The sequence below is a fragment of the Megascapheus bottae genome, unplaced genomic scaffold (genome assembly GCF_031878675.1).
Source record: "Megascapheus bottae isolate mThoBot1 unplaced genomic scaffold, mThoBot2.hap1 HAP1_SCAFFOLD_40, whole genome shotgun sequence".
In the NCBI taxonomy this organism is placed as follows: domain Eukaryota; kingdom Metazoa; phylum Chordata; class Mammalia; order Rodentia; family Geomyidae; genus Megascapheus; species Megascapheus bottae.
Genome location: NW_028327715.1, coordinates 6,039,169 through 6,066,559, shown reverse-complemented (window position 1 = coordinate 6,066,559; position 27,391 = coordinate 6,039,169). Strand labels below are relative to the sequence as shown.

The 27,391-nt window shown below is 38.8% G+C and overlaps 2 protein-coding genes across 3 annotated transcripts in view; both read right to left on the bottom strand.

Annotated features, from left to right (window-relative positions):
* The window catches only part of LOC150039441 (phosphatidylinositol 3,4,5-trisphosphate 3-phosphatase TPTE2-like), a 28,141-nt gene extending 17,255 nt beyond the window's left edge, over nt 1-10,886 (bottom strand). For both annotated transcript variants that reach the window (XM_090327852.1, XM_090327853.1), the window contains exons 1-2: nt 10,820-10,886; nt 10,631-10,719 (exon numbers count right to left, since the gene is read on the bottom strand). In XM_090327852.1, the coding sequence (XP_090183978.1) occupies nt 10,631-10,719; nt 10,820-10,851 (121 nt within the window). In that variant the 5' untranslated portion in view covers nt 10,852-10,886. The remainder of the gene's footprint in view (nt 1-10,630; nt 10,720-10,819) is intronic.
* Nucleotides 10,851-25,503, bottom strand: LOC150039440 (phosphatidylinositol 3,4,5-trisphosphate 3-phosphatase TPTE2-like). The gene is made up of 7 exons (XM_090327836.1): nt 25,427-25,503; nt 22,863-23,024; nt 20,770-20,889; nt 17,314-17,413; nt 17,137-17,200; nt 15,804-15,868; nt 10,851-10,901 (listed from the first exon to the last, which is right to left on the bottom strand). The coding sequence occupies exons 1-7, from the start codon at nt 25,501-25,503 to the stop codon at nt 10,851-10,853; spliced, it is 639 nt and encodes a 212-aa protein (XP_090183962.1).
* Nucleotides 25,504-27,391: the final 1,888 nt, after the last annotated feature.

Sequence of the window (27,391 nt, the reverse complement as noted above, 5' to 3'; positions counted from 1 at the left end):
GAAAAGAACACTGGTCCTCATGTATAATTCCAGATTCCCAGGTGGGAAGATCAGGATGGTTGTGATTCCAACCAGCTTAGGCAAAATAAACAGGACCTCATTCTCAACCAGCAAGATGGGCCGGGTGCTTCACATCTACAGCCCTCATTGGGTGGGAGACATAGAAATGGGTTTCAGACTGATGCCAGCTCAGGAAAATGTAGGAGGTACTTTATCTAAAAAAAGCATTGAAGCAAAACAGAGCTGGGCATGTACCTGAAGTGGGAGAATGCTGGCCAAGCACGTGCCAGGTGCTGAGTGCAAATGCAAGCAGGAACCCACATTACCAACTAGAATTGTAGTCCCTATGTAATTGCATTATTTGAATTGTATTGTGAACATTTGCAAACATAAGAATGTAGAGAGACAAGCATAATGAATACGCATATTCCTATTCCTCAGATTATATAATTCTAAGTATTTTGCTGTAGTGTTCTTGCTTACTTTCTACCTCAGCTTACATGCCTGCTTTTCTCTCTTCTCCCTCTCTCTTTGCCTCTGCCTGTGTGTGTGTGTGTGTGTGTGTGTGTGTGTGTGTGTGATAGTGTTTTGTAGCAAATACTTTGACAATTATAGCAAATCCTTGACTTCTTCCTGCTTCAAATCACTAATCCTCTAAGTCTCTTCTGTTACCTTCTACTTTTATCTTAGTTTTGTCCTACAAAATTTAAGTTTGAAAATATGTTCTTTTCTCTTTCTATATTCATCCTTATAATCTAATTTTTAACATACCCTTTCACCTGAAAAGTACACATTTTTCATCTATTCTTTAAACATTTTTTTCCACTGGAGGAAGAACAGATTTATTATCTTCATGTACAGAGAAATCAACATTGCACATCTAACCCAGCTTAGTAGCCAGTTCCTTAGCCTTTGCCTTTTCCAGCTTGCCAATTTGAGTCACATATTTTGGACTGAGGACGTGCCTTCCCAGTGAGGATGGATCTCATCGTGAGCATATGTCTTGGGAGCTTCAACTCATGAACTCTTTTGGCTTCTTTTGATCAAGAGAAGGTACTCTACCAATTCAGTCATATTATCTTTACTTCTAGCCTTTTGTTTGTTAAACAGAGACAACCATCTTAGGGATTTTTTTTTGCCTGGATTGCCACAAATCTCACATTCCTGAGTAGCATGGGTTACCAGTGCCTGGTTGAAACTTTCACAAGGGCAAAAACAAAGTATCTTAAATGTCAAGTGAGAAGTCATTCATGTTGAGGTCTGGTTCTCAGAAGATATGCAAATGGCTAATTGATACCTAAAGAAATGTTCAACTTCTTTAACCATAAAGAAAATACAAATAGAATCTGTGCTGATTTCATCACACCAAGGCAGAATGGAAGTCATAAAAAAAACAATAGCAAAGGCTGGCAAGTATGGAGCAGAAAGGTGAGAATGAACTATATTAGTATACTGTTGGTTGGTTTGAAATTAGTCTATCCACTAGAGAAATCAGTATGGAGGGTCTTCTTCAAAACACTAATCATAGACTTACTTTGTAATTTTTATAGGTCTTATAAGTTACAAGGTAACTTCTCATTTTATAGAATATCTTGTTTGTGACTTTGGATGTGGTGAGCTCTGTGTGTGTGTGTGTGTGTGTGTGTGTGTGTGTGTGTTTCATACGTTTTACTACAGAAACATCTCAAACCAACAATTTAATGGTACAACTTAAAATGCTGGAAAAAGAGTACCAAACCCAACCAAAATCTAGTAGAAGGAAACAAATTATTAAAAGTAAAGCAGAATCAAATGAATTAAGAATCCAAAAAACCCCAGAATCCACAAACAAGGAGTTGGTTCTTGGAAAAAATTAACAAAACTGACAGACCCTTACCAAATCAGATCAAAAAATGAAGGGAGAACACCTAAATAAACAAAATTATAGACAAGAAGGGCAATATAACAACAGAAATTACCAATATCCAGAGCATCCCAAGGGATTACTTGTCAAATCTTCATGCCAACAAATTTGAAAATCTAGAAGAGATGGACGAATTTCCAGCAAATATTGAAATAACCAAACTGAACCATGAAGATCTAAATCTACTAAACAGACCCACTTCAAGTAATGAAATAGAAAAAGCAATAAGAGTCTATAGGATTCTTTAAATACAGAATCATGTCATCTGCAAAGTGGGATAGACTATACTCCCAAGCTCCTTGAGCTGATTCAAAACTTAGGAAGAGTAGCAGGCTATAAAATCAACCCTCAAAAATCAACTGCCTTCCTTTACGCCAACAGTGAGAGGAACGAGGCAATAATCAGGAAAGAAACTCCTTTCACAATAGCTTCAAAAAAAATAAAGTACCTATGTTGTCTCTCATCTCCTTTGCTGTCCCTTGGTTATCTCATATTGGTATAGTATCTCACTTTGTTATCTGATATATTGAATTTATTTGTATTTGGGTATTTGAAATTTGATAGGGAAGGGGGGAAAACCAAGACGGGTGGGAGGTGTTGGGGGGGAGGGAAACGGGTACCAAGACATGTGAAAGGGTATCAATGTATGTGAATTAATGCACCTTCTATCTGGCAAATATCATGTAACCCTTTTACTAATTACAATAAAAAATAAAAAAAATAAAGTACCTAGGAATTAGCTTAACTAAGAATGTAAAGGACCTTTTTGATGGAAACTTTAAAACCCTAAAAAAGGAAATTAAAGCAGAACTAAGGAAATGGAAAAACCTCCCATGCTCCTGGATTGGAAGAATCAACATTGTGAAAATGACAATCTTGCCAAGAGCTATCTACAAATTCAATGCAATACCCACCAATATCCCAATGTCATTCTTTAAAGAAATAGAAAACGCAATCCAAAATTTCATATGGAATAATAAAAGACCCCGTATAGCAAAAACACTTCTTAGCAGAAAGAACAGCGCTGGAGGAATTTCATTTCCAAACTTTAGACTCTATTACAGAGCTATAATTCTCAAAACAGCTTGGTACTGGCACAGGAACAGGCCTGAAGACCAATGGAATAGAACTGAGGACCCAGATATTAAACCACAGACCTATGGCCACCTAATCTTTGACAAGGGAGCCAAAAAAATAGAATGGAAGAAAGACAGCCTCTTCAACAAGTTGTGCTGGCAGAACTGGTTAAGCACCTGCAGAAAACTAAAGCTGGATCCTTCGTTGTCACCTTGCACTAGAATTAACTCCAAATGGATCAAAGACCTGGAGGTAAAAGCTGACACACTGAAAACAATACAGGAAGGAATAGGAGATACACTACGCCTCCTTGGCACAGGTCGAAACTTTCTTAATAAGGACCAAGAATCACAACAAATCGGAGAAAGGCTGGATAAGTGGGACTGCATTAAACTGCAGAGCTTTTGTATGGCAAAGGACATAGCTAGTAAACTAATCAGGAAGCCTACAGAGTGGGAGAAGATCTTCACCAACCAAACAATGGACAAAGGCCTCATATCTAAAATATATCAACAACTCAAAAAATTGAATCACTCCAAAACTAATCTCCAAAGTAACAACCATCCCATTAAAAAAATGGGCCAAAGACTTAAAGAGAGTCTTCTCTGAAGAAGAAACAAAAATGGCCTATAGATACATGAAGAAATGCTCAACATCTCTGGTCATAAAAGAAATGCAAATCAAAACAACTCTAAGATTGCACCTCACTCCAGTTAGAATGGCCAGGATCAGGAAAACGAATAACAACAGATGCTGGAGGGGATGTGGCCAGGAGGGATCACTACTACACTGTTGGTGGGAGTGCAAACTCGTTCAACCACTATGGAAAGCAGTGTGGCAGTGCCTCAAAAGGCTAAACATAGAACTCCCCTTTGACCCAGCAATTCCACTACTTGGCATTTACCCAACCATCCAGAAACAAGGACATACTAAATCCACTAGCACAACAATGTTCATTGCAGCACTATTCACCATAGCAAAGATATGGAACCAACCCAGATGTCCCTCAGTTGATGAGTGGATCAACAAGTTGTGGTATTTGAACACAATGGAATTCTATGCTGCTGTCAGAATGAATGACATCACCCCATTTGTTAGGAAATGGAAAGACTTAGAAAAAGTCATATTAAGTGAAGTAAGCCAGACTCAAAGGAACTTAGGCTCAATGGTTTCCCTCATTCATCATAATCAGTAGAAACCTTGGGCTCTACTAGCAGAGATCTGCAATAGAGCAAAATCTTGATACATAAAGCCATATAATGTGAAGCTAATTGAAAGGACCTCCAGGATATTGAAACAAAAGCCATATAATGAATAATTGTTGTCCTTAATGTACTATGTTGTCTCTCATCTCCTTTGCTATCCCTTGGTTATCTCATATTGGTATAGTATCTCACTTTGTTATCTGATATATTGAATTTATTTGTATTTGGATATTTGAAATTTGATAGGGAAGGGGGGAAAACCAAGACGGGAGGGAGTGTGGGGGGGAGGGAAATGGGTACCAAGACATGTGAAAGGGTATCAATGTATGTGAATTAATGCACCTTCTATCTGGCAAATATCATGTAACCCTTTTACTAATTACAATAAAAAACAACAACAAAAAAAGCAATAAGAGACCTCTCATCCAAGAATAGCCCAGGACCTGAAGGATTCATAGCTGAAATCTATAAGGCCTTCAAAGAAGAGCTCACACCAAAACTCCCCAAAATCTTCAATGAAGTTAAAAGTGAAGGCTCTCTACCAAACCCATTCTATGAAACCAGCTTAACCCTCATGTCAAAATGAGACAGGAACTCATCAAAGAAAGAGAACCAGAGACCCAGTTCTTTAATAAATATTGATGCAAAACTGCTCAACAAAATATTGGCCGATCAACTTCAACAACTCATCAAAAAATTATACACTGTGATCAAACAGGACTGATCACCGGGATCCAAAGCTGGTTCAATACATGCTAGTGGGTTAATATAATTCATCACATCAAAAGTAGCAAGGACAACAATCACATGATCATCTAAATAGATGTAGACAAGGCATTTAACAAGATCCAACACCCCTTGATGCAAAAAGTTCTGGAGAAAGTAGGAATCATGGAACATTCCTCAGTATAATCTTACACGACCACCCTACAAACTAGCATAAAAGTAAATGGAGAAAAGGTAAAGCCATTTCCTCTGAAATCAGGAATGATACAAGGATGCCCACTTTCTCCACTCCTGTTCAATACAGTATTAGACTTCCTAGCCAGAGCAATAAGGCAAGAGCCACACATAAAGGAAGTTGAAATAGGGAAGGAGGAAGTGAAACTTTCTCTCTTGGCAGATGACATGATTCTTTTTTTCCATACATCTTTTATTGTAATTGATAGAAGGGTTACATTATATTTATCAGATAAAAAGTGCATTACTTCACAAACTTTGATACCATTCTCATGTCATGGTCCCCATTTCCCTCCCCCATTCCCCCATTCATCTTGATTTCCTCCCTTCCCTATCCAATTTCAAATGACCAGTTAAGTATATATAAAATATATCAGATAACAAGGTGAAATATTGTAATAATATGAGATAACCAAGGGACAGCAAAAGAGATGAGACATAACATGGTACATTAAGGACAACAATCACTCATTATATGGCTTTTGTTTCTACATCCTGGAGGTGCTTACTAGATTTTGTTCTATTGTAAATCTCTGCTAGGAGAGCCCAAGGTTTCTACTGATTGTGACAAATGAGGGAAACCATTGAGCATATGTTCCTTTGAGTCTGGCTTACTTCACTTAATATGATTTTTTCTAAGTCTTTCCATTACCTTACAAGTGGGACAATGTCATTATGTCTGACCTCAGCATAGAATTCCATTGTGTATAAACACCACATCATCTTGTTGATCCACTCATCAACTGAGGGACATCTGGTTTGGTTCCATATCTTTGCTATGGTAAATAGTGCTGCAATGAACATTGTTGGGTTCGTGGATTTAGTATGTCCTTGTTTCTGGACAATTGGGTAAATGCCAAGTGGTGGAATTGCTGGATCATGGGGTGATCTCTGTTTAGTCTTTTGAGGAGCTGCCAAACTGCTTTCCATAGTGGTTGAACAAGTTTGCACTCCCAATAACAGTGTAGTAGTGATCCCTCCTGGCCACATCCCCTCCAGCATCAGTTGTTATTAGATTTCTTGATCCTGGTCATTGTAACTAGAGTGAGGTAGAATTTTAGAATTGTTTTGATTTGCATTTCTTTTATGACCAGAGATATTGAGCATTTCTTCATGTGTCTATAGGCCATTGTTATTTCTTCTTCAGAGAAGACTCTCTTTAAGTCTTTGGCCCATCTTTTAATGGGATGGTTGTTAATTTGGAGATTAGTTTTGGAATCATTCAATTTTTTGAGCTGCTGATATATTTTAGATTTGAGGTCCCCAAAATACAAAACAAAACAAAACAAAATTAAACTAAATCATAGACAAGAATGCAAATATCACAGCAGAAATTACCAAGGTACAGAACATCATAATGGAATACATCTCTAACTTTATGCCAACAAATTTGAGGATCTAGAAGAGATGAATGAATTTCTCGCCAATATTAGCATACCCAAGCTGAACCAAGAAGACCTAGTCCAAATAAACGGACCTATGTCAAGTCCCGAAATAGAAATGGCAATAAGAGACCTCCCATCCAAGAAAAGCCCCGGGTCAGATGAATTCACAGCTGAATTCTATGAGGCCAGCAGAACAGAGCTCACACCAATACTCCTCAAGCTCTTCAATGAAATTGAAAGTGAACACTCTTCTGCCAAACTCATTGTACAAAGCCCCCCTAACCCTCATCCCAAAACCAGATAGGGACTCATCAAAGAAAGACTCATCTCTTTGATGAATATTGATGCAAAACTGCTCAACAAAATACTGGCCAACCATCTTCAGCAACTCCTCAAAAAATTATACACTACGAAAAAAAATTATGCACTATGCTCAAACAGGATTCAGCACAGGGGTGCAAAGCTGGTTCAATAGACGCAAGTAAATTCCTATAATTCAACACATCAACAGGAGCAAGGGCCAGAATTCCATGATTGTCTCAACAGATGCAGAAGAGGCATTTGACAAGATCCAACACCCCTTTATGCTAGAAGCTCTGGAGAAACTAGGAATCCATGGAACATTCCTCAGTATAATAAAGGCTGTGTATGACAAACCCACAGCTAGCATTATACTTAGTGGTGGAAAGCTAAAGCCATTTCCACTAAATTCAGGAATGAGACAAGGATGCCCACTCTCTCCACTTCTCTTTAACATAGTATAGAATTCCTAGCCAGAGCAATAAGAAAAGAAGCAAGTAGAAAGGGGATCCAAACAGGGAAAGAGGAAGTGAAACTTGCCCTCTTTGCAAATGACATGATTCTTTATTTAAAGAAATCTATAGATTCAACTTGCAAGTTGTTTGAGCTGATTTGAAACTTTGGCAAGGTAGCAGGTATAAAATTAACCCTCAAAAATTAACAGCCTTCCTGTATACCAGCAATGAGGGGATTGGGGCAGCAATCAGGAAAGCAACTCCATTTGCAATAGCCTCAAGGAAAATAAAATACATAGGAATTAATTAACTAAGAATGTAAAGGACATTTATGATGCAAACTTTAAAAACCTGAAAAATGAAATTTAAGCAGATCTGAAGAAATGGATAAACTTCCCAGGCTCCTGAATTGGAAGAATTAACAACATGAAAATGGCAATCCTGCCAAGGGCTATGTACAAATTCAATGCAATAATCATCAATAGCCCAATGTCATTCTTTAATGAAATTGAAGAAGAAATCCACAATATCATATGGAATAATAAAAGACCCTACATAGCAGAAAGAGCAACTCCGAAGGAATATCCATATCAAATTTCAGACTCTATTACAAAGTTACAGTAATCAAAACAACTTGATACAGGCACAAGAATAGGGCAGAAGACCAATGGAATCAAATTGAAGGCCCAAAAATCAACGCACAAACCGATGGCCACTTAATCTTTGATAAGGGAGCCCAAAAAATAGAATGGAAGAAAGACAGCCTCTTCAACAAGTGATGCTGGCAGAACTGGTTAAGCACCTCCAGAAAATTAAAGTTGGTACTTCTATGTCACCCTATACTAGGATTGGTTCCAAATGGATCTTAAAAACTTTACAAGAAGGAATGGGAGATACACTAAGTCCCCCTGGCACAGGTCGAAACTTTCTTAATAAAGACCAAACAAGCACAAAAAATTAAATATAGCTAGGACAGAGGGGAATGCATTAAATTGTAGAGCTTCTGTACATCAAAGGACATAGGTAGCAGGTTAAATAGAAAGCTCACAGAGTAAGAGAAGATCTTCACTAATTATACAACAGACAAAGGCCTCATATCTAAAATATACCTATAGCTAAAAAAAAGGAATCATTCCAAAATTAAGCTCCAAAGAAATAACCATCCTATAAAAAGATTGGCCAAGACTTAGAGTCTTCTCGGAAGAAGAAATAAGAATGGCCTATAGACACATGAAGAAATGCTCAACCTCTCTAACCATAAAAGAAATGCAAATCAAAACAACTTTGAGATTCCACCACACTCCAGTTAGAATGGCCATGATCAAGAAATGCAATAACTACAGATGCTGGCTGGGATGTGGCCAGAAGGGATCATTACTACACTGTTGGTGGGAGTGCAAACTCGTTCAACCACTATGGAAGGCAGTGTGGCAGTTCCTCAAAAGGCTAAACATAGATCACCCCATGACCCAGCAATTCCACGACTTGGCATTTACCTAATAGTCCAGAAACAAGGACATACTAAAGCCACTAGCACAACAATGTTCATTGCCACAATATTTACCATAGCAAAGGTATGCAACCAACCCATATGCTCCTCAGTAGAGATTGAAACACCAAGATGTGGTATGTATACACATACCATCTGCCGCCATCAGAAAGAACGATATTACACGATTTGTAAGGAAATGCAAAAACTTGGAAAAAATCATATTAAGTGAAATACTGAAAGAAACATAGGCTCAATGGATTCCCATTTGTAATAATTAGTACACATCTACTTTGCCCCTAGCTGAGGAACACAGTAGCTCAAATCCTACACACATAATGCCATATAGGATGAGGCCAAATTAATGGACTACCAGGACATGGAAACAAGAGCTTAATTATAAGTGACTGTTATTGTAATGTATCATGTTCTTCTCTCTACTCTTGTGTTGCCCTTTGGTTAATCTCATATTGTTACAGTATCCCACTTTGTTACCTGGTATATTATCTAGATGTTTACTTGTGTATTTGATATAGGAGGGGAAAAATCAGGGGAGGGGTTGGGCAGAGGGAAATGGGGACAAAAACATGAGACGGGATATACATGTGTGAGAAGTTTGGCACCTTCTATCTGGCAAATATAACTGTAACTCCTCTATACATTAAATTTTTTAAAAATAAAGTAGATAATCAGCTGAGCAAAGAGGTATACGCTATGGAACCAGAGAATCTCCAAAATGGCTTAAGAAACAACACAAATAGCAAGACAATACATTAACCTTTCCTAAAGCAGGACAAAGAGGGAGGTATGGTGGCCATTTCTGCCATTCAGCACACAGAGGCAAGGGCAGGAAGATAACAAGCTTGAGACTATATAGGGAAATCCTGACTCAATCAAAACCAAACAAATGCTCACAAAACACAAAGCCAGCCAGCCGTAGTGGCTGTATTACTAGCTATTCAGATATAGACAATGGGGAGGTTTGTCATTCAAGGCAAGCCCAAATCTATACAAGAATTCTTCTCAAGTAAAAAGTAGAGCATCACAGTATGTATCCATGAACCCAAGTGTGTGAAAAAGTTAAAGAGGGTCACAGTCTAGGCCTTTCTGGATTCAGGATGAAAAGTGAGAACCAATGTGAATAATGACTAAAGCAAACAGGTATGAGGAATGTAAGTGGCTCCAGTAGTAAAGGGCCCCAGGACGTGTGAGGCCTTGGGTTCCGACCATATTAATGCCAAGAAACAATACAAAATCACCCCACGCTCCCAAGAATCAAAAGGCAGTGTGGTAGGACACAGTACTTGGAAAGACATTTCTGAAAACGAAACCTTAAAGTGGCCAACAGATTTGTGAAACAATTCTCAATGTCACTAGGTAACAGGGAAGAGCATCTTAAAAGCCCAAGGCGAGAATGCATTTGTTAACTAGCTTCATTCAGCATTCCACATTGTATATAAATAGGAAAGTATTACATTTACATGATACATAAGTGCAGCACTGTCAGCTAAAGAAGAAAAAGGCATCGCTGCAAATGAGATACAAATGCAATACCATCCTGAAGTTGAACACTGTTTGGGGGAGGCAGGTATACATGGGTAAACCCATATAATCAGCAATTAAGGGAAGTAGCTCATTGTCCTCCCTTCTTTACATTAGTTTTTCCTTTGTTCTTCCCTCCCCTTCTCTATTTTCCTTTTAGTATTCTTTGCTTCTTTCATCCTTTAAACACAATATCAATATGTTAGCAATGATGAATCTATCTGAGGAGTAGCAGTAGGTATCTTCCTACTGCCTGTCAATATTTATTCTCAACTATCTTTTTACAAAGGAGACAGAAAGGAAAGCATCATTACCTTTTCCACCTTTGCAGTGAATTATGATGATGTTGTGAGGATCCTTGGATAACCAGGCAATGACTTCTTTAGCAAATGAAACCATCTCTCTGGTTTAACAAAAATTTTTAGTTAATTAAAATTCATTCCCAAATTTCAAGCCCAGTGAATTTAGTGCTTTTCTGACCATCTGTGTGGCATCAGACTTACTCAAGAGTGGGGACATTGTGATCCTCTATCATTATTCTATGCACACGGTGATGAAAATACTTAGGGTCATAAGACTGTTCGCCTGAAAGAAATGAGATATGTGTCAGAGCTGTATGCCTACTGACATGAAAGTTAGGAACGAAGTTTAAAATTTCTCTTAGGAATTCTTATCTCCTTTCCATTGTTCTAAAAGGATTTTTAACATCACCAGCACAAAGGTCCTGAGAGGAACACAGGCAGACCAGTGGACAAAAGAGTCAAGGAGACATGAAGGACATTAGGGACAGATTCTTGTCCTTAAAGACTTTTTCATCCCAAGTAATTTAAAATCAGCTCATGCTTCATATTCCTTACCTTTAACCTTCTAACAGAGTGATTATTCGATCTTCTAGACTGCATATCCTATCATCCTGCATTCTGCTTATTCTATCTTCTAGACTGCTTATTCTATCATACTACATAGGTACCACTAAGCAGAGGTTAATGGTGCTGTCTAAATGCTCAGTCCCTGAAAATATCATTAAATGTTTATTCTGACAATAAAATGCAATAAAAATGTACATAAAAATCATGATTGGGAAATCAGGGGACAGTGAAAGGGAGACAAAAACATGAGAAGGGGTATCATGGTTTGAGAAGTAAAGTAACCATTACCTAAAAAAATCTAACTGCAACCCTTCTATATATTAACCCTAAATAAAGTACAAAAAAACCCCACACCACCATAAAAAAATCTAGACAGGTGTTAATGTCTAGACAGGAGAAAAACTGAAGACAGACACAGCAGAGAAACCGGGGGCACATTCTTCTCTTTCTTCTGTTTTCTTTTGTCGTTTCTCATCACGCGCCTTGTTCTCATCACCAACTCTTTCTGGTGGATCATAGAACATACTTGCTGAATTGTCTGTGATACAATCTGGCATTAAAGGCAGGAAGAGTTGATTGAGCATAAGAGCAGATCTTTCCTGAGCACTTCCTCTGTAAGTCTGCCTCTTCGCTCTCACTGGCCCATCTCTTTCTTAGGGAATGTTGTGTTGCCAAGCTCACTTTTCCTACTACACAGCACCAGCGCAATACAGAGATTTCTGATCTGACTTCTTACTATGTAATATTTACAATTAAATGAAAGATACCCAAGGTGACTTTCTTACATATCTACAGTAGCAAATATATTAAAGTGATATACATACTACAAAGGTTGTATACAAAATAATGCTCAGGATGTCTGGTGTTGAAGAAACAAGCCACTTCCTAAAAAAGATAAATACATTCATAAACTATATTGTTGAAGGCGGCTCCTTTGTACAACTACTTAAAGATACTAGTAAAACATGCTCTCTACTTTGGAAAACGCTTTTGTCACAGCTTTAATCTTCTGATTTTCTTCTTCTTCAAGTCTGCGAAATGCTTCTTTTGACCTAAGAGTATACACTAGCTCCCCCCTTGTTCTGAAGGACAAAGCAGCCAAACATTCATGCCTTCTAATCCTTGTCTATCTCCAGATAGACCCTCAGATTAAACAGGAAGGTGCTGAAGGCATTAAGGTAGGCATGTTAAATCTGTCCAAGTCTCAGTCTGAATGACCTGCCCTTAGCCTTTGTCTCTGGAGGCCTGGCCAGTGTTTATAGTTCTGGATTTTTCTCTTCAAGATGACAAGAAAAGGCATTGTGTTTGGAAAGCAGTCTGCCTTTTGCAGTTTTATAAATCCTGTTCTTCCTGGATCCCTAGATATCTATGAAGTGACTACAAGAGAGCATGGCTAAGATCAAGAACACATTGTATTTTCCAGCAAAAGTAGCTTTTACTTGACTTAGGGGCAAAGGGACATGGTCTGACTGCATACAGAAGTGGCCAGACTTGTTGATGCTTCCTCACTGTGTTTGTTTCTCCAGTAACTGTGGCTGTGTTCCACGCATCTGCACTCTGACCCTTTTCTTTCTATATTCAGTGTTGTTCAAAATACAATGCTGAAACCTTCTTCCCTTTGAAGGACAAGCAGGAACATATGACCTGATTAGCCTCCTCAGGAATTAAGTTTGTTCAGTGTTATGTTTATGATGTACAGATCAACACAAAGTACAATGTTTACCCTCATTGTTTTCAAACTCAAATATTTAAAGTCATATGAGCTATAAAATGTCCACTCAAAAACTTCCAGCTGCCAAATTTACATCTCTTCCTCCAGCTTTATTTTGTCATAGTTGCATGTTTTCCTTTCTACCAAATGGATTTGCAGAATATAATGCATTTCATGACACTTTGGAGCAGTATATAACACTATACTTTCTGTGCGTGCATTTTCCATAGATCCATAAATATTAATCCTATTTTTAAAAGAACAACCAGGGCACAAAACTAGAATTTCTTTTGCTGGTAGAAACTCAGTTACAAAAGACCTACCATATGATTCTTCTATGAGAAACTCAAGAAACATTAAAACTGATCTATGGCAATCAAAAATCAAAAGAACACTTTCAGTGTTTAAAAAGTGATTATAAATGCCAGAACATAGTCAACAATTTGATAGTGGTGTTCATTGCATGCCCTCATACATAATTGCGTTAATAGACAAATGTAAGATGAGGGCAATGTGGAGTCTGCATCAGTAAAGGTTTATTTATATAAGCATGCATTACATAATGATGGTTTTTCAGTTAAACACCAATTGTTTTGTTGTTGTTGTTGTTGTTTGCCAGTCCTGGGATTGAGCTCAGGACCTAAGCACTGTCCTAGGACTTTCTCAAGGCTAGAGCTCTACCACTTCAGCCTTAGCACCACTTCAGGCTTTTTTCTAGGTATGTGGTACCGTATTGTTCTTTATTGATACATACGGAAGAATAAATGTCATGCAGATTACTAAGTATCACATGAGATTTTGAGACACACACATGTATATGCGTATACACATACAAAAACACATACATACATGTACATAAATCAGGTTAAATACAACTATTATGTCAAGCATTAGATAACATCATAGTGAAACTTTAAAATCCTTTCTTCTTTAATAATATATAACACAATGCTGTTGTGTGTAATCAATCTACTGTGTAACAGCTCAGCGAAAAGTTACCTCTTATGTCATTATAATCTCTTGCTCATTGATCAACCTTTGTCCAAACCTTCCTCCTTCTGACTCACCCAAGTTTCTGATATTCACTAGTCTAGGCTCACCTTCATTGAGATCAATGTTTTTTTATTTCACATATTCCATACTTGCCATTTGGCTTATTTGATTAACATACAACTTCTCCTTTTGTGTTATTGACAAAGACAGTTGTTTGCAGGAGTAAACAATGCACTATCATGTAGAGGTGCCACAACATTCACCTTGGAATGGAAACTTAAGAGGTGGATTTCATCCCTTGGCTATTCACTGCTGAGCAGTGAGCTTTTAACCAGGGGTACATATGTCTCTGCCACATAATGATCTCTTTAAGTCGCATCAATACCCAGTCGAGGTATGATTGGATCCCAAGATCATTGAAGTGTGATTTGTTTGAGAATCTTCACACTGTTTTCTTGAATGTCTATGCTAATTGATATCATCAATAGCTTGCCATGGGCCATCTTTCTCCACAAGTTTACTAGCATGTGTTACCTCTTAACTATTCAATAATTGTCATGCTTGTGGAATGTTGCAGTGCTATCACATTGTGGTTTCTACCTGCATTTTTCTGATGATGAGTGAGGTTCTACATTTTCTCTTACACTATTTTTTTTTACCAATCCTGGGGCTTGAATTCAGCACCAGGTACTCTCCTTGGATTTTCTCAAGGCTAGGGCTCTACCACTTGTGCTACAGCACCACTTCTGGCTTTTTCTGTGAATGTGATCCCAAGGAATGGAACCCAGGGATTCATGCATACTAGGAAAGCACTCTACTACTAGGACTTGCTCGCTTGTCTCATAAGAGTTGTGGAGCATTTATTATTTGCCTTGTGTGGGGAAAGAGACCTGTAGTCCTGAGGCTATGTTTGGATAACTGATGCCCAGCTTACACAACAGTACTCTTATGGGATGAAGCTGCTGAGAATTCCAGGAACTTACTTCAAGTACATTCATTGCTGTTCACACACTGAGTGATCACCCATCAGAGCATTTCCTGTCATTGACCACTGAATGTATATACATTATATATGAACCCATACACAGATCTCCAATTATATTTCATTAAGGAAAAACAGTAGGAATTACTACAGGAATTCACTGTATGTGAATACATACGTACATATATCCCTAACCCCAAATTTTATGTGCTTTCTTAGTAAGGAGCTTCAAGGGGCTTAAAATTAAGTTAGTCACTTACAGAGCCAAAAGTGGGATTTCCCTTATTTAATTATCAGGGAATCTATGTGAAAGAACATATATATTTTTAGACATGGCTTTCTTCTCCCTGAAAGACTACATATGGGGACACAATTCCTCTCATCCTGTGATGGAGACTATTTTCTGATCCTTGAATCCAGACTGCTTTTGTAATTCATTTTTGTCTTAGCTAATGAATTCAAGGCCACTCACACTCACTTGAAGACTTAGTCTTAATGTAATTACATTCATTTGCTTGCTGTTCCTAAGGCCATCTCAATGGTCCCCAAGATCTAGCTGCCTGGGAGAAGAGACATAATAACAGAGAGGCAATCAGAAAAGCCAATTCAGATTAGCCAGTCCTCAGAGGAGCGGCAACTGATCAGAGATGCCCAGATCAGCCCAGTGAAGTAGCCAGTCCTGTACCTAATCATTGGAACCACTCCATTAAGCCCCATCCAAATGTTCAAACCACTCTATCATGAGATAAATAAATGGGTGCTCTTACGAATCAGTAGGACCTCCAGGGCTTCGCATAAACAAAAGCAAGTTGATACCATGCTTTTATGATTTCTCACCAGAAAGAATAAAATGGTAGAACACTGCTTTGCCTGGGTCAACACTAAGCTCTTGAGTCTATAGAGTTCACTCTGTGCTGCACAAATATGCTTACCTGCATTGGATTCCTATAGAATGTATGTATCCCAGAGGATGGAAATGACATGGCGACAAGACGGTCTGGAAAGCAAAAGAATCCCTATTAGGAAAGTCAGTACAGATGGGAACAACAATAATAACAAAAATTATTTGTACATCTATCCAGGTTCTTTTCTCAGAGTACAGAGTTGATATGATAGTGACATAACCAAGATGATGCATTAAGATGAAGCAATAGAAGTCTAGGGAGGTGATTTTGTGGCAGAGCGTTTGACTTGCATGCAAAAACACTCTGAGTTGGATTACTCAGGACAACATAAACAGAAAACACAAGAAGTGGCAGTGTGGCTCTACTGGTAAAGTGCTAGCCTTGAGCAAAAGAAGCTCAAGGACAGTTATCAAGTTCTGAGTTCAAGCCCCAGGACTGACAATACAATACAAAAGTAAATAAATAAGTTATGCAATATCATAATATCCTTAGGCTCAACAGGAACTTAGTGTTTGAAGCCGTCTTCCCTTAGCAAACCTGACCTCATGGATAATGAACTTGTTCTCTGGGATTTTAGAAGATTAAGGTCTCTTTCTCTTGGATGCTTAGATAGCAAACAAAACTGAATAAATAATAAGTGAAATTTTAATGGAGCCACTTAAAATTGCATTGTATTTACTGTCTAACCACTAGGGAGACTTGGTTTGAAATGAATGAGATTACCTGTGCCCAGATGTAATCTACCAATATATTACCATAACACAGTAGCCTATGAAATCATTGAGAAAAATACTTTGAGAGTATGGCAAGGAAGGAAGGAAAGAAGAAAGAAGAGAAGGTAAGCGAGACAGAGAAAGGAAGAAAGAAGAGAAACAAAAAAGAAGAGAGAGAAAGCAAAAAAGCTAGGCATTTTTGGCTCAATCTTGGAAATCAGCTATTCAGGAGGCAAAGATCTGGGGAACATGGAAAGACTTCATCTCAATAAATGGCTTGGTACAATGGCATACAAGTAGAAGAACTGTAGCTCAGAAAAGCTGGGACAGAAAGCAAGAGCCTACCTTGAAAATAACAATTACATAAAAAGTGCTAGTGGTGTGGCAGACGTAGGAGAGCCTCCCAAGCAAGCAAGAGACTGAGTTCTTTTCCCAGAACCACCAAAGAAGCCAACGTAGTAACAAATCAAAAACAAAAAGCACAAACCAATGTGCCTTAGATAAAAAACATTGTAGTTTGGGAAAATCAAAGGGAATATTCTTACTTCAAAGGAAAATGTGGATTAAACATAAGTCAATCACATGACAAGTTTCAAAAAACAGTAATATAATTAAGAGAAGTCAATCAACAGTTAAGTTTCACAAACCAGTGATGTAAGTTAAATCTAGGTCAAATCCATCCTTGGCATATCGTCTCTTATTGCCAGACACCTGAGAGGAACAAAAATGATGAAGCTGTAAAACAGAAGTCAACCACAAAGAATTTGATATTGCTACCTAAAACTTTTACCAGGATGGGAAGCAAACGTGTCCTGCCCACTTACCAGTCTTCTGATTAATTTTTCTAGATGTCTTTTCTGAGTTGCAAGGTGAAAGATCCTCATAAGTGTTATGAGCCTCAGAAGCCGAAAGAATACAATCATTCTAAAAATTGATAGATACATACTTTTAGTTCAGAAAGAGAAGAGTTCATCAATACATACGTTTAAATCTGTGTACATATGTTACATTGCTCTGCACCACCCCCATGGCCTCCACGTTCTGCTCTAGTGCTCTAACAGTCAGCTATACCCCTCATCCCAGAGGACACTGGGTAACATATGGACATACTTGGTGGTCACAACCAAATGGATGCAGGTGCTAATCACATCTAGGACTGCTGCTAAACACCCTACAATAAATATGAATCTAGGAAGAATGATAGGATGTTTTTGTCCTCTCTTCCCTACCCAAGTAATAACTATCTTCTCAAAATATCAGTAATGCTAAGATTGAGAAATTACTGTCTGGACAAACAGTAATGAGTTCATTCAGATTTATAGACTATTTTAGTTTTCATCGTCCCCCCAAATGAACTTTGATTGTTTGTACATTGGTGTTATTCCTTTTAGTAACAGAGGCTCCCTACAGCTACAACATGCATATCAGGCAGGGAACAGGTTGCAATACTTCCCAACCATACTGGCTGGTGTTTCTCCTCCATTCAGAAACACAAAGGTGTGGACATGTCCAACAAGATTCATTTGGCAGAACTGCTTCAACCATGGTTCACAGATCCCAGAGTTTCCAATTCAGTGGTCTAGGGTGGAGGCTGATGTGTTCTTTCTTTCTTTCTTTCATCTTTCTTTCTCTCTTTCCTTCCTTCTTTCTTTCTTTCTTTCTTTCTCTATCTCTTTCTCTCTCTCTCTTTCTTTCTTTCTTTCCTTCTTTCTTTCTTTCTTCTTTTCTTCCTTCCTTTCTGTCCTTCCTTCCTTCCTTCCTTCCTTCCTTCCTTCCTTCCTTCCTTCCTTCCTTCCTTCCTTCCTTCCTTCCTTCCTCATTTCTTCCTTTCTATCTTTCTTTCTGAAAAACGCACTTTATTGGGAAGCAGAGTGCTGCACAGCATAGACAACAGAGATTGCCAGATGTGAGACCTACAAGCCACATTTCCTAAGACAAAGGGGAATTTTTAGTAAAATCATCTGACCCATGGTTTCCACTGGGCAGGCACTAATGGCTTCCCAGTGGAGAGCTAGGAAAACTCCCATCACTTTCCTGAGGCAGTTGTGGTTCCTAGAGATAGAGTCCCTCAGGTGTGCCTTCTTGTTTTTAATAAACAAGATTTTCTTTAGATTTTTTGAAGTCTACATTTGTTACTTTAATTCTGTGTTCCCTCAAGGCCATCAGCCCAGCTTCCGTACAGATTGCCTTATTGTTGGCCCCAGAGAGATCATCTTTGCTCTGATCAAGTCATCTAGAGTCACGTTGTCTGCCAGGACAGTCATGCTTTTATGAATGTGGAAGGTGAGCTTATTTTTTTTTCTCATCTGGCAGGGGGAACTCAATCTTTCTGCCAATGAAGCCTGGTGTGATCAGTGCTGGATCCAAAGTTTCTATCTGGTTTGGGGCCATGATCACTTTCACATCCCCCCTTGAATCAAAACGATTCAAGTGGCTTAACAGCACCAACATGGTTCTCTGAACTTCTCTCTCACCTCCAGAGTCCAAATCTTACATTCTGGTGCCAATGACATCAATTTAATCAATAAACACAATGCATGGTTCGTGTTCTTCTGCAACTCGAAACAATTCCCATACAAGTAGGGGCCCGTTGCCTAGGTGCTTTTGAATAAGTTGTGAGCCCACCTCTCTCAAGAAAGTGGCCAATGTTTCATTTCCTACTGCTTTAGCCAACAGTTTTACCTGTGCCAGGTGGCCTATAGAGAATGATGGGTGTTTTATACCAATCTCTTCATAATATTCAGGATGAGTGAGAGGCAATTCCTCAGATTCCTTAATATACTGGATTTGGTTGTCTAAGCCACCCATATCTGCATATGTCTCCTGGGGAGCCTCTCCACCTTCATCACTGTGACCAGGGGGACCGTGTCATCCATTAGCATCTCTATCACCGCATGCACTTTGTGGTTGAGCAGGACTGAGCAGCCTGGTTCCAGCAGGTTCTTGTCCAGGATGGAAAGGATGATGACACAGTGCTCAGAGCCCACAGATGTGGACACCATGGCACAAATGTCATCAGTGATCCTCTTCCAAGGTGCCTACCGACATCAGGGTCCCCCCCAGGTCATCCACCTTTCATCTTTCCTCCTCTTGCTTTGCTTCTAATAGCTTCATTTCTTCCTGATTTCTAAGAAATTCTTCTTCCATGAGAAGATAATCTTTAATTATCTCTAACTTCAGTTATTTCAAGCGACACTGAGTTTAAGGTGTCACCAGTGGCAGTTTGCTGGCAGCATCTGGTCACTTCGTTTTCTTCTTCTATTTCTCCACTCTAGTTGGTACAGGTGCTTCATATTTCCTTTTCTTGTCCTTATCATCCTTCTTGCTACCTCTGGCCATGACCACGACTCTGACTCCGATCCATCTTGATTCAGCTGCTGTAGCTGCTACCTCAAGTGTTGTCTTGCTACCAAGGTCTCAAGTAGTGTTGAGGTTGCCCATTGAAGGACCATATGGATTGAGGTTATTTTCAAGATCCAAACCCTAGCCAAAGCAATATTTACTTGGGGATCACACTGGACCTCTCAGAAATTTTGGTAAGAAGGATCTATTTCTTTGACTTCTAATGAATATAGCTAAAAGCCTCCTAACATTAGCCCTCCAATGTACATTGGTATTTTTCTATCTCATTTAGGGAAAGGGAGATAGAGACAGAGGCAGACACAGACACAGATACAGACAGCCACACCCATACACATATTACTTAGTAATCCCTTACTGCTTTAACTTTGCCTTAACATTCTTCGTTTTACCAAACTGCCATTGCAAAAATCCATTATCTGGGTTGCCATATACGGGATTTCCTGGTTTCCATCGGCTATTTTTTAGAGAAGTATAACTAGAGCCACTGAAACTTCATACATGTTCAAGTCAATACACTTGCAACATTAGGAAAAGCAGATTAGTAGATCATCAAGGGGGGATTTCAAAATGATGTTCCAGTTCCTATATCCAATGGAAGTACTTTAGTGAAGACACCTTTAACTGGCTTTAAATGCTGTCTGTTTTTAGATCTCAAGGGTATGAAAATGTATCATTTTCCCTTCATTTGTTCTTCCATTTTTGTGTTACAGTCCCTTGAAATCAGGTTCTTACACTTGCTAAGTAGGCCTCTACCACTCAATCCATGTCATCTTCCCTAATATTTTATTTTCAAAAAATGTATCAGGTTCAGAACTTAAACAGAAATCAGTTCAATATACACAATTTAAGCCAAGAATAAGTACAAATTAAGGAACAAATGAAAGAAAAATGTGACAGTTAAGTCATGGGCTTCCTACCTTTGGATATCTTTAAAAAATGTAGCATTAAAGAATATGTATGTGATGTCCATAAATAAAATAATGATAGTGATGGCAGCATCTGTAATATTGAGGAAATCTGAAAAATAATGCTTTTTCCTGTAAGAGAAAGTAAAAAAATGGTTATCTTCTTTAAGAGGATAGAGGAAAATCTTTAGAGCAAAAAGTACTTGACTCAACTTCATTAAAATTGTTATTGTAATAGATTCTATGAAATGGATGGACTGGATTTGGGAAAGAGAAAACATAATACTGGTGGAAGGTATTCAAGTAGTAAATTTGTATTATTACATACTTGCATACCTGATGACAATCAAAGCTTAATGAATAAGCCATCTACCCCATCCATTGGACAAGAGGTATGCACTGCCTTCTCCCATGGAGTTGGAAGAAGACAAATGCAACAGTTCTGTTGAGCAACAATTTCAGTACATCATACTATCCCCAGATCAATATATGAGTATCATATGAGATGGGTATGAACTGCGCTTCTGAACTCACAATGGAATCCCACGGGGCTGCTGTGTCCTTAAAAGGACAAAGACCGACATCCATCTACCAGACTCCTCTCCACCACTGACTCCTGCAGAGGTGAGCACTAGTCCTCCAGGAAAAGCATCTTCACACTCTGAGGCAGTCTGTCAGGATCAGACTAACCTGGCAGTGAATAACTCTGCTTTGCTCAAGAGAAGAAGGAGAACAAGTCCTCAGGAAAGAACATACACTGCCTTCTGAAATGACTTGGAGAAAGGGAGGCTAGGAAACCCAGTGCCTGACTCACCCAGCAGCCCATCCCCAAGGCTTGCCTCACCCATCCTACTTTTCAGAAAACCAGCAAGCAGGAAAGGGAAGCAATCTATTTCTTTCTTGCTACATCTCACTAATGAGATAAGCAATCTCCACATCACCTGCAGATGCTTTCATTGAAACTTTTCCTTTCAATGAACTCGGGACTAGTTAGAGTGCAGTATCTAGTATTTCACATACTATCAAACGTTACTTGAAATTCCAGTCAGAATCAAAGTATTGATCTATAGACCTCAAGTATATACTTCTCCTTCTAATTTTTAACAGTCATGGGGCAGAACTCTGGGACTGGGTACTGTCCCTGAGCTATTTAGCTCAAAGATACCATGCAACACTTGAGCCAGAGAAACACTTCTGGTTTTCTAGTAGTTAACTGGAGATAGGAATCTCACAGACTTTAGCACCTGGGCTGGCTTGGAACTGTGATTCACAGATCGCAGTTTCCTGAGTAGCTAGGATTACAGGCATTAGACACTGGGCCCAGATTCTTCTTCTTTTTTTTTTCTCAAGTCTTGGTGCTTCAACTCAGGGCCTGAACACTGTCCTTGGACTTTCTCAAGGTTAGAGCTTTACTACTTGTGCCACAGCACCACATCTGGCTTTTTCTATATGTGGAACCGAGGAATTGAACTTGGGTCTTTCTGCATGCTTGGCAGGCATTCCACCATTAAGACAGACTCCTGGCACTCATACTTCTCCTTCTTAACATACACATTGACATATTAATTACCTGGTCCCTTTTGGTAAATCCCTTTAAGCTTTATCTGTTCAAAGACTTTTCTCAACTACTCCATGAGAGTGTCTCAAGCAATATAAAACTAATTAAAGCTACTCAATGAAAATCTGGGTTTGGGCCTTGGCTTCAAGAATGCTTTTCAAGAGGCACACATTTGTTTGGATTGATCTTCTAATTAATTTAGTATCCTGAAAAAAATTTGGCTGGGCGTTTGTCCTAGTAGAATGCTTGCTATCATGCACCAAGAACCTGGTGTAATTCCTTGGCACCACATATATAGAAAAACACTGGGAGTGGTGCTGTGGCTCAAGTGGTAGTTCTTTAGCCTTGAGAAATGTCCAAGGACAGTGCTCAGGCCCTGAGTTCAAGCACCAGGACTGGCAAATAAATGTTATTTTGTGTAAATCAAGGAGATAAATGGGAGTTTCAAGCACACAGTTAAGGGAAATAGTGAGCCTGAGCTACTTGGTGGAGGAGCCAGTCTCAGTAGGGTTCTTCAGATTTAGGCTTCAGAGAGAACAAAACTTACCCTTTCAGAAATACTTGTAGAACAACATCCAAAAGGAAAAATATAGCAATCACAAGGGAAAGTGATCTGTACTCTAATGGAATATGGAGTTTGCTGGTTGTAACTGTAATATCTGTTACCATTAGACCAAGATCTACAAAAATCAGTAGTATTGCCAAAATCCTAAAATAAATAAAGACAATGAGAGTTTGGCACCACATTTCAACAATTCCTAAAACTATATGTCAGATGCTAAAAAGACATTATTTAAGATTATAGTGGCCAGTGGTATGAAGAATTAGTGCATTCCTATCTAAAAACATTGTTCAGTTTTTTTATCCAATAGAAGCACTGAATAGTGAACAACATTCCCTCCTAAACAGTATACTGGAGGGTATGTAGAAACCACACAATAACTGCAAGCTAGAACAAAAATGGAAATGAAATGACTAGTCTGTCAGTATAAACTCTTTAAATATTGATAAATTCTGAAAATGAATCTATCAGTTTCTTTTAGCACATTAAAAGTCATCAATCTGAATCTTTGTCAGACTGTAATAGTTAAAGCTCAGTGAAGGCATAACTGACCTAGCGCTTGAAGGACTACCTACCTGTGTGCGGTGGTTCATAGCTATGATATTAGCTACTCATGAGACTGAGGAGGATACCAGGTCAAGGCCAGCCCCAGCAAAGAAATTCCACATACCCACTTCAACAAGACAAGCTAGGTGTGATGATGTGAGCCTCTTGTCCCAGCCAGGTCAGTAAGGCAACTTCAATCTTCCTACTGAAGTCCAGGCCAGTCAGAGTAAAAGGCCAAACCTTATCTCAGAAATAAGAAAGTAGGAAGGGCTAGAAGTCTAGTTCAGTCAGTAAAATGCCTGTCCAGGAAGCATGAGGCCCTAAAATGACTAATGCCCACTTGGATCCTAAGATTTTTATTGAGGATTTTAACATGTATATGATTATTTATTTGGGGGTACTCCTTGCGCAGCTATGGACACATGAAAAAGAATTCAATTCCATACATATTTATGGAATTGAACTCTAAGTGCTTTGAAGCCTTTCTGTCACATATTTTAAACGAACTACCCATTGGTTGATTGTATCGTTTATGTTGTTATGACGATGAATTGAGAAGATTTCAAAGTCTTTAAAACTGAAACTCAAATGAAAATACTATTAATTTTTATGTACTCTAAGGCACAGTATAAAATTATTCTCATATGTAGAGTGGAAGCCTAAGGAATGTGTTTCCAGAATGGAGGAATCACATAAATAAGGGAGTTATTAGAATACAACCTATACTTCCAAAAGTTTAACACTTCGTTGTTATTCTTTCCTTTATTTTTGCTTTCCTTCTTTCCTCACTCCCTCCATACTTTTCCCTCTTTCCTTCTTTCCTACTTTCCTTCCTTCCTTGCTTCCCTCCTTCCTTCCTTGCACTCCCTCTCCCTCTCCCACACCCTCCCCCTCTCAATCTCCCTCTCCCTCTCCCTCACACCCCTCCTCTCATTCTTCCAGTATTTCTGTCTTTCCTTCTTCCTTTTCCATTCCTGAGCCTTGTACTCTAGGTGCTGTCCCTGAGCTGCTTTTGCTGAAGACTAGCAAACTCACTTGAGCCAAAATGCCACTTCTGGCTTTTTCTGGGTCATTTTTTTGAGATAAGAATCTCAAGAACTTTCCTGTCCAAGCTGGCTTCCACTGGTAATCCTCAGCTTTCAGCAAGGATTAGAGATGTGAGCCACCAGCACCCAACTTATATTTACTTACTTTCATGAGTAGAAAAACACATAGCCATATGTCATTACATAGACTTGCTTAAATGCCATTTTTTTCTGAGTTATAAGACCAGCTTAAGACAATTTTCCAAGATCAATTGGATTATAGTATGAAGGCACACACGGGTTATTTTTCAACATCTTAACAGTAGAAACTCTTGTTGCTCAGTTTGGACTTTCTTAGATTCTTTTCACTTCAAATATTGATGTTATATTTTATATACATACTTCATTGCTTGTATTTCTACAGTCTTACCCACCTGAATGATAGAGACAGTAGAATTTTATTTGCAATTTTCTTCATGTGGTTGCTGTAAAATGTGAACAAAAATAAAATCAGTCACATTTTGTCTCTCTTGATATGGCTTTTTTACCTTTTAAGGAAAAGAGTGATCTGTTGGTCTTAGGAACCGAAAATTTGGTGCAAATCCAAACAAAAGTACATGCATTGTACAAGATTAACCAACACCAAAGTCCTGTATAATATCAATTTAAAGGGATATTATACACCAGTTTTATAATGAAATGCTTTTAATAAACAACTAAAATATTTACATTTATGTTTCATGAGTTTTTCACCTTCACATCCAGAATATATGAGGAAACAAACATACACATACCATACACCAAGTTTTGAATCTTTAGTGTAATATTTACCTTTCACATAAAATTCTAACCCTGACTTGATGGTAAGAGACTTTTCATCCACTAAATAAAGCACATACAATATGAGGGGCCTGTCCTCAGCTGTCAGTTCTCCATGAACAACTGGAAACCTAGTCAAGTCATTATATATTGGCCAACCCAATTCCCAGAGCAATGAAATGAGGTACATCGGGATAAACACGGGCCCAAAAAGATTCTCGTGTCTTCATCATCATCTCTTGATATAGACATCTGACACGTAGTTGGGCAGAATTTTGTTTAAGGCTTGAAATACACCTTGGAGGTGAGCCATTATAGGAAAACATATTTCAAATTAAAACTTCCCTAAGGACTAGTCTTTTCTCATTCTGAGAGAGAGGGGGGGAGGGAGGGAGGGAGGGAGGGAGAGAGAGAGGGGGGGGAGGGAGGGAGGGGGGAGAGAGAGGGGAAGGGAGGGAGGGAGGGAGGAAAGGAGGGGGAGAGAGAGGGGAGGAGGGAGGGGGGAGAGAGAGGGGGAAGGGAGGGAGGGAGGGAGGAAGGGAGGGAGGGAGGGAAAGAGAGAGAGAGAAAGAGGAAGAAGAAGGAGGAAGAGGAGGAGGAGGAGGAGGAGGAGGAGGAGGAGGAGGAGGAGGAGGAGGTGGTGGTGTAGGAGGAGGAGGATCAATGCTGGTGTTGTATCCTCTAGCTGGAGATAATGGAGCACCTGCAGAGTAGTTTCTTATCCTGCTGGGGCTTCCATCAAAACACTGAATTGGCTTTGGCCATTACAATAGATTAGGAATAAGAAGAATTCTTGATATTTATTCTTAAGACAGCTAAGGTTTTAGAAAGGTAGCTGCAGATATTACATCCAATGCATCTTAGAAAAATATCAAAAATCCTGTATTGTCATCAATACTTCCAAGAAAGTTCTCTAATCTAAATCACTTTCCTTTCTTTGACTATACTTTCATGTGTGTCTGTACCTACATTCATGTTAATATCTATAAGTATACCTAGGTGAGTGGTGCATATATGTTCAGAACATACCCTTCATTGTTGTTAAGTTCATCACGTTTTGTTGTAGTATCAGACAAGATATCGCTACAGGATGAAAACAAAGCACATTGTCAGGTATCTTCTAGACTTGATTACATATCCCCCCATATTTCTCCAATAACCATCAACCAACCGTTCAAAAATGTTTTGCTCTACTTCTATGTATTTCAATATATTCTGTAGTTTATCTAGCTGTCTATTTCTACTGGAATTCCATCATGTGATGATAGCATGCAGTAATACAATCATTTCTTTTTTCCCATATATTTTTTGTAATTAATAGAAGGGTTACATTATATTCACCAGATTGAAGGTGCATCACTTCACATACATTGATACCCTTTCTCATGTCTTGGTCCCCATTTCCCTCCCCTCCCCCCGGAACATTATCTTGTTTCCCCCCCTTCCCTATCTGTTTTCAAATAACCAAATATACGTATATACAATATATCAGATAACAAGGTGAAATACTGTAACAATATGAGATAACCAAGGGACGGCAAAAGAGATGAGAGATAACAGTACATTAAGGACAACAATCACTCATTATATGGCTTTTGTTTCTATATCCTGGAGGTCCTTTCATTTAGTGTCATACGACATGGGCTTATGTATCTAGGTTTTGTTCTATTGTATATCTCTGCTAGGGGAGCTCAAGGTTTCTACTGATTATGACAAATGAGGGACACCATAGAGCCTATGTTCCTTTGAGTCTGACTTACTTCACTTAATATGATTTTTTCTAAGTGTTTCCATTTCCTTCCAAATGGGGCGATGTTGTTCTTCCTGACAGCAGCATAGAATTCCATTGTGTATAAATACCACATCTTGTTGATCCACTCATCAACTGAGGGGCATCTGGGTTGGTTCCATTCTTTGCTATGGTAACTAGTGCTGCAATGAACATCGTTGTGCTAGTGGCTTTAGTATGTCCTTGTTTCTGGACGATTGGGTAGATGCCAAGTAGTGGAATTGCTGGATCATAGGGGAGCTCTATGTCTAGATAAGTAGGGCTGCGTTAAACTGCAGAGCTTCTGTATGGCAAAGGACATAGCTAGAAAATTAACTAGACAACCTACAGAGTGG

Bases quoted from the DNA above. Each gene is read 5' to 3' on its own strand.
- LOC150039440 (XM_090327836.1), bottom strand. From the start codon at position 25,503: ATGATGATGAAGACACGAGAATCTTTTTGGGCCCGTGTTTATCCCGAT. The intron at 20,890-22,862 runs GTAAGTTTTGTT...TTTCTCTTACAG, and splicing joins CTACAAGTATTTCTGAAAGG to GAAAAAGCATTATTTTTCAG. The intron at 15,869-17,136 runs GTTTGTGAAACT...TTTGCTTTCCAG, and splicing joins AGATTTAACTTACATCACTG to ACCGTCTTGTCGCCATGTCA.